This window comes from Equus przewalskii, chromosome 6, assembly GCF_037783145.1.
Source record: "Equus przewalskii isolate Varuska chromosome 6, EquPr2, whole genome shotgun sequence".
Taxonomy (NCBI): Eukaryota; Metazoa; Chordata; class Mammalia; order Perissodactyla; family Equidae; genus Equus; species Equus przewalskii.
The window spans coordinates 19,859,673-19,867,232 of record NC_091836.1 but is presented as its reverse complement, the minus strand read 5'-3'; the positions used below and the strand labels follow the sequence as shown (position 1 = coordinate 19,867,232).

Genomic DNA, 7,560 nt, shown 5'->3' with positions numbered 1-7,560 from the left:
GTGCTAGGTTATTTGGATAGCTCTGCTAATGATTCTTGTGTGCCTCTTGGGGCTTACAAGGACCATACCTGTGGACTCACCTTGACTGTATGCCAAGTGCCTGGCACAGCGTCCAGCACATATCAGGCCCACAATAAATACACATTGAATGAATGAGTTGTACAGACATCTCCTTTTATAGTTAAATTTATTCACTGTTATTCAGTCTAATGGTTGGCAAAACATTTTGGTTTCATTCTTAGATTAGTTCCCATTAAAAGTCTGCTATTAGTGTTTCCCAGCTGTAAAACATCACTATTCTTAGTACTTTGCTTTACAGTTTGTTTCAAAATATTCTGGATGCATCCTGCTCATGTCAGACATGGTCACCACATTCCTTCAACTGTCTTGTCATCACTTTAGTTTTCTGGCATCACCCTTTCTACAACATAACATTCCCAGTACAGGAAAAAATGGTTTCAGTGTCTGAAGAATGATACGACTAGTCCAGGATTGTGTCTTTCCCATCAGAGCATCTTCCTTAAACTGTATAGCATAATAAAGATGGTTGTTCCTAATACTACATTCATTCAACAGTAAGTCACTGGAAAAAAATCAGTGCGAGTATACTTGTGTGCCTGGCACAAAGCAGAAAAGACAAATAAAATACAACCTTTAATTTCAAGTAGCTTACAGGCAAGTAAAACAGATGATAATAGTGTAATATGTGCTATACAGAGAAGGAAACATACAGGAGAGGCCATATAACAAGTGGTTAAGAACCACTGGTTCTGGAGCAGACTTCCCAGGTTCCAAGCTTGGCTTGACTACTTACCAGTTGTTTGAGCAAGTTATTTAACATCTTTGTGGCTTGGTTTTCACATTTGTAAAAGGAGGTATAAAGGAATCTACCTCATAGGATTATAAAGATTTAAGTGAATTAATATATGTAAAATGCTTAGGATAGTGTCTTGTATAAAGTCACCACGCAGTAAATGTTATCTGTTACCACTACAGAAGGTGCAGTTAATCCTATATGTGTGGTTGGTGTGTGAAGGTAGCTAGGGAAGGAGAAATAAAGTCAGGAAGATTTTCCTGAGATAATTAGTGATGGAAGTCCTGAAGATTTATTTCCTCAACAAATACTTATTGGGTATTTATTATGCACCGTGCATTAGATAATAAGCGTAAAGCAATAGGAGTTGGAAAATATAGAAGGAAAACTTCCTAGGCAGTGGGGGCAGCAGGTTCAAAGCCATGAAGATGTGAGAGGTCAAGGCGAGTTCTTAGAAGTGCAAATAGTTCAATGTGACAGAGAACAGGGTGTGAGTTGAAGATGGGCAGGAGATGAGAAGAGAAAGAAGTGGGGGCGAGGGTGTCAGATCGTAGGCAACCCTGTATATCATACTATGGCATTTGAAATTTATTCCACAGACACAAGGAACCAAAGAAGGTGGTAAGCAGGAGAGTGATATGATCAGACTTGTCTTCTTCAACCATTACTCTGTGATAATATTAATGTGAGCACACTCAATTTCCTTTAAGAAGTGAGACTTCCCTCAAAATTCCTTAAAGGAGAGGGGTAGGATGTTTTTCTAGGCAAATTGAAACTAATGGATCTTGAAATAAAAGCACTTACAAATTAAGAAGTGAAAATGAGTTTTCCATATGTGCAGTATAAATAATACCTTGATTTGGAGCATGAAGTATTCATCTCAAAAAGAAACACCGGATAATACATGGGGTTCTCTAAGTGAAATAACCAACTCTACCTGGGCCCTTCTGGATCTATCTCACATCCTTTTTGTGTCTCATTCATTCATTTAACCAACAAACATTTACGGTACCAGACTCTGCTCTAGGCACTTCGGATACAACAGTGAACAACAAACAACAAAAGAAAGATTCCTGCCCTCTGGAAGACAGAGTGATAGATAATAAACGTTAAACATGATAAGCAAATTACAGGAAATACTAAAAGGAGCTAAGTATTATTGAACTTTTAAAAAATGAAGCAGAGTAAGGAAAATTGGGATCATCCATTCATGATAGGAATCATAATGGCATAATTTCAACATGAAAGGAACTGCAAAGCCCTCTGCAGTGTAAAATTCACAATAAACTCTATAGTGGGTGCAGAGTCTTGTCACAGCACACAGGTCCAAGCAGCAGAAAGCACCCTAAAAAACTGTGCACATATATACATATATATGTATGTATACTATATGTAATATATGAATATATATTAGCATGATTTATACAATAGTAATAATATACATATTAGCATAATTTAAAAGCCTTTGTAAGCCTACTTTAAACAAAGTGATGTGGACATAAAGTGAGCTGGAACATTCTCTCCCTATTACTTCTACAATAAACAATTCGGGGTTTGGTGGTGGCGGTAGTGTGTGGGTGTGAGGGTGTGTGTATGTGTGTGTGTGTGTTTTGGACACCATCTCCTGCTTGGAACAGAGCTGGCCAGAGCCCTATTCTTCTACAACCTGTCCCGATAACAGCCCAACCCGGCAGGAACCTCGATCTTTTTTTTCTTACCACAAAAACAAACAAACCCCCTTCAACAATCTAGTATCATAGAGTGGCGTCCTTCATCACTAATCCGCCCTGTATGTAGTTCGGACTCCAAGGGAAGAATGCCACCTACCGAATCATCTGCACCAGTCAGCCAGTCCTGCAAAGTGCAGCAACACTCAACTCAACCCGGGTCGGCTCCAAATCCCCTCCCTCTGATTATTCTCTGGCCTTAGAAAAATTTGCCACTATTTGGGCTGACAGGAAGTTATGCTCTCAGCGCAGATATCTGATAAACACTTCCACATATTGTGCCTTCTCAATAGCTAAGCCAAAATTCAGAGTCCTCTCTCCGCCTGCATTTTCCTTAACTGCGCTTTCACGTTTGGAATGCCCCTGTGTTTGCAGCTCGCAGACAGCGGAAACCGCTCGTGCAAATGGTGCAGGGGCCACTGCCCCGCGGCTGCAGAAGCCACTCCGGGTAACGTTCGGGATTGCACAAGAGGTCTGGCAATGCCAGAGGCTTCCAAACGTGTACGGCCGCGGCACTCCGCGACACTCAACTCCATCCCGAGGCGTCTTGGGTGGGGGTGGGGCTGGAGTGGGGGGACCCCTCTGCAGTCCACTGAAAGCGAGGCAGGAATCCCTGCAACTCATCTGTGCAGGCGGAGGTGGCCACAGCTGCGCCGATGCCCGCGCTGCAGCGGCACCTTCACCCGCCGGCGCAGCGCGGGCAGGGGTGGGCTGGGGACGGTGGGCTGGGCGGCGGGAAAGCGCGTGGCCGTGCATTAGAGGCCCCCGTTCGTGACACAGACCGGTGAGCTCTTTCGGGCTGGACCCACTCGGCGCGGCGGACTGACAAGGTCAGTCGATCGCCTGTGCCCTAATATATATATATGGACAGACGCCGGGCCGCGGGCCGAGGCCGGGGCCGCAGCCGGGAGGGCCGCGGCCCAGGAAGGACGGCCGGGGGCGGGCCGGCGCGGAGGGGGCGGGCCCGGGGCGGAGCGGGCCGCGGCGCGGACGGGCGGCCGCTTTGCACTCGCCTCCAGCCCTCGGTGCCGTGCGCGGCGGCGGTCCATGGCCCCGACGGGAGGCGCGCCGCCCGCCCCCGGAGCCCCGCTCCCTGCCTGAGCGCGGCGGCCGCCTCGGCCCCGCGCGTCCTCGCCCCTCCGGCCGCCGTCCCGCGGACATGACCGCGTAGCCTCCTCCTGGGCTGGGATTTGCTCGCAAGTCTTCTTCATGGAAGCGATGTCCCCCCAGCAGGAGACTCTAGGGGGGCAGCCGGGGCGCTCCTCTTCCCTGACAGGAGTGTCTCGACTCGCGGGAGGCCCCGGCACCAAGAAGGTGAGGACGCTGAGCGGGACCCCGCCGCCGCCGCCCCCTACCAGTGCGTGCCCTCCGCGCCCGCCACCGCGGCGCGCGAGCCGGCCGCCTCGGGCATTTAACGCTCCAGCCTCCCGGCCCGCGGCGTGCGTCCCGGGACAATCCCGCCTTCCCCGCCCTCCCGCTCGGCGACGCCGCGGTCTTCCCAGTCACCCAGCACCCCCGGGCTCTTCGCCTCCCTAGTCTTAATCGCTCTTGGAGCGGACCCCACACCCTCCCCCGTAGTCGCCATCGGCAGCCGGCTCCTCCCTCAGTCGGGGCGCGCGGGCCCGGATTGGGGCATCGCCTTCGCCGGCCCCTCCGGGGGCTCGGCCCCTCGGTCCTCCCGAGGGCTCCCGGGTGCTCACCGCTCCTTGACGGGGTCAGCTCCGAGGTCGTCAGGGCCGGCGGCGTCCCCTCGGGCGCGGCACCCGCGCGGAGGAAGGTAGGCGGCCGGCTGCGGGGCTCGGACCCCTCACCTGGACGCGGCGGCGCGGCCGCTCCGTGGTCTGGGGTGGGGGGTCGGGGGGTTCCTGCGCCCCGCGCGGCGCTCCCGGAACGGCTCCGGGTCTCCGAGCTGGTGATGAGGCTTGTAGGTATGCTTGGGATGCTAACGGTCGACACTACGGGCACGTATGGAGGTTTGGTTCGGCCTAGAACCGGGCTGGGTGGGGCCGGTGGGCTGCAGTGGAGGGTCGCGAGGGCCAGGGGCCTTCGCCCTGAGCTGGTCCCCCGGCCCTCGGCTGCGCTGGAGAGGGGTTGGGGGGCCGGGGTGGGCGTGGGAGCGGCGGGTGTGTTGCCTGTCAAAGCCTGGAGGAGGGATGCGGGCACCAACTTGTAGCGCTCCGTTCCGATAAACACAGCCGGCGAGCGGCGTCCTGATTCCAATCGGTTCGGGTTTCTTCGGTCCCTTAGCAAGTGCACGTGGCCGCGAGCTGCCGGCCTCTGCTGTTCGGCTCTCTGAGGAATTGATTTGGGTGTTTCCAGCCATGTCTGCTCTCGCTCTTTCCCTGCTCCCGAGACCTTCTGCTATTTGGCCATTCTTGCTCTGTGTCCTGGTGGTGCCCTTCCAGCTTCTCTGGAAACAAATTGGGATTAGAGGGATCGCCTAACTCTTCTGTAAGGAATATTTTGAGGCGTTGCGTTTGTATCATTAGAGCCTGAAGAGGTTACGCAGGCTCCCTGTGGTCCCGATCTTACTGCCTTTCATGTCACTTCCCACATGGGTTGGCTACAGGTCAGTTGAAGAGAGGTGAGATCGGTGCGCCGAGTATAGAAGTGTATGTGAGCTCCCAAGGACCTTGACCGACCATGCCACGGAGCCATTTAGGAGCGTCCGTGAACTTGATGATGTATCAGCTGTAGTACCAGTCAGCCTTTGATGTATTGAGGCTGCGGTTTGTCCTTGTCGCTTTTGCCCTTCAGAGATGTAGGGATTGTGTGTGGGGGCGTGTGTGTGGCGGTGAATTTACCAGGTTAGCGCTACGTTTGGAAAGCTAAATGAATGTTCAGTAATTGACATAGATGTTAAAGCATTTTTTGTTCTTGTAAACGTAGGGAATTGGGAATAATCAAAGATTTATATTCCTGAACAGTTCTCTTTCTTTTTTACTAAGGATAATTAAGCATACTGGCAAAGGGAGAGAGCATTAGAGTAGCTTGGTCATTTATCAAGTAGTACTTGTCCAATAAATGAAAGGTTGCTTTGCATCTTAAGCCATTGTCCTGAACATGATGTCCTTCATTATAAACCATAATGAGTTGTCACCTTACCACCAGTCTTTTCCTTTTCCTTTTCTTAAAGGAAATAAATTTTGTCAATCTGATATTTCTACAGCTTTTTACTCCCTTTGGGGCTGGAGTGAGGTTGAAAGCTATTTTATTTTGCTTTTAATATTTTTTTCCCAGCAAAGTGCATCTCTTCTTATTTTAAATATTGGTAGGCATGTCTGTTTGATTTCAGACCTCCATGTTAGCAATAGAAAGTAATAATAATTTTTTAAAATTTCCAAAGTTTGGCTCATAGAATTATTGCCATTTATACTCTTATGGACCTCAGTCTTCATGTATCCCAAATACTCAGATTGATCTTTTTAATGTTTCATCTTGCCTTTTTGGTGCTTGGTAGTCTTAGTGAGTCATGAGACTTATTTCTTAAAAAAGTCTACTATGTGGTTGTAATGTTAATTACTAAGGCTTGGATCAATTTGTTTAAATTGCCAGTTACAATCAACATTTAAAAAAATGAAATAGAAAATATCAGCACATTAGTAAGGGTAAGGACTGTTTTGTATGACTTCTTTTTCCCTGTTTCATCTATGTATGCATGTTTTGGGTGGTGATATAAAATGTGTTTCTTACTGAATGGTCAGAATTTTTAAAGACAAGTTTATTGGCCAGGTCACTGTTAGGAATCAGTTCACTAGGCTTTTACTTCTAGTTCTCTTACTGTCTCAATGATACTGAGAAAATCACTTGCTTCAGTTTCCTCATCTGTAAAATGGAAATCAGAGATAATGCTGGAGAAGGTGCTTTGAAAAGCCTGTGGATGACAAGGTCCTCTTTTACTCTATGAAAATAAGGTGATCTTAAAGAATGGGACTTAAAGAACAAGCAAAACAATAGCATCTTTGAAGCTAGTCATCCTGAGAGCCTGTTAATCCAATGGTACTGCCATTGCCTAGAATATAGTTCATATTCCTAGAAACTACTCTCAAGGAGGCAGTTTTTACAGTGGGGTGAAATTTGGAGTGTGATGACCTGGGTTCAAGTCTCCATTGTGTTGGTACTAGCTTTCTGACCTAGGTAAGTTACTTAATCTCTTCACTTTCCTATTTGTAAAATGAAAATACCAATAGTACCTACCTCCTCAAGATTGTTGGGAAAATTAAATGTGAAATTGAGTGAATATTGACAAATAATAAGCACTCGATAAATGTTAGCTCTTATTGTTTGTAATTTCCCCCATATCTGTAATTCATGCTACTATATCTAAGTTGTTCCAACGAAAAATCTAGGACTCATTTTCAGCTCCTCTCATTTCTTCACTCTACAACAACCATCAGGAAGGCCAGTCGACTATCACCTCAAAACATATCTTGAATTTCTCCACTTCATCTACACTGCGACCACTGTGGTCCAAGCCAAAGCACAACCATCTCTCACTTGTACCTTTGCAGAAACGCCCTAACTTGTCTGATACCTTTCTTGCTCTTCCCTGACCCAGTCACCATTTAGCAGCACCAGAGTGATCTTTAAAAATGTAAATTGATCGTGTTGTGCACCTGCTTAAAATCCTGTCATGGCTTTCCATCATACTTAGAAAAAAATCTAGACTCCTTTTCTTAACCCTCTCTGCTTCTCCCACCTCATCTACCTTTTCCAGCTTGTGTATTCTCCAGCCACATGGGCCTTCTTTTTCACATGTCAAGTCATCAAATTTAATCCTATTCTGAGGCCTTGGTGTTGCTATTCCCTCTGCTTCTGCCAAAGGTCTTTGCAGTGTTGACTCTTTCATATTGTTCAGATCTTGGGTCTTCCCAGAGGCCTGTCCCAACTACCTAAGTGTAAGTTGCACTTCAATCACGCTCCTGCGCCTACTGTTTTATTTCCATCTTGGCATTCATGCTTGCCTGATATTTTCTTATTTCCTTCCTTGTTATGTTACCTGAATCCCTCACCAGATTT

At 47.8% G+C, this 7,560-nt stretch overlaps 1 protein-coding gene across 5 annotated transcripts in view; it reads left to right on the top strand.

Moving 5' to 3' along the window:
- The first annotated feature begins 3,125 nt into the window (after positions 1–3,125).
- ARHGAP20 (Rho GTPase activating protein 20) overlaps positions 3,126–7,560 on the top strand; it is a 118,041-nt gene continuing 113,606 nt past the window's right edge. The window contains exon 1 of one of the 5 annotated variants that reach the window (XM_070623075.1): positions 3,126–3,371. Coding sequence is in view for 1 of the 5 variants with exons in the window: in XM_070623074.1 (XP_070479175.1) it covers positions 3,751–3,855 (105 nt within the window). In the remaining 4 variants the exon portion in view is untranslated. Of the gene's footprint in view, positions 3,372–3,496; positions 4,319–7,560 lie in introns of those variants that run through there. The other 4 variants (XM_070623074.1, XM_008529403.2, XM_070623076.1 and 1 more) reach the window with 4 other exon arrangements.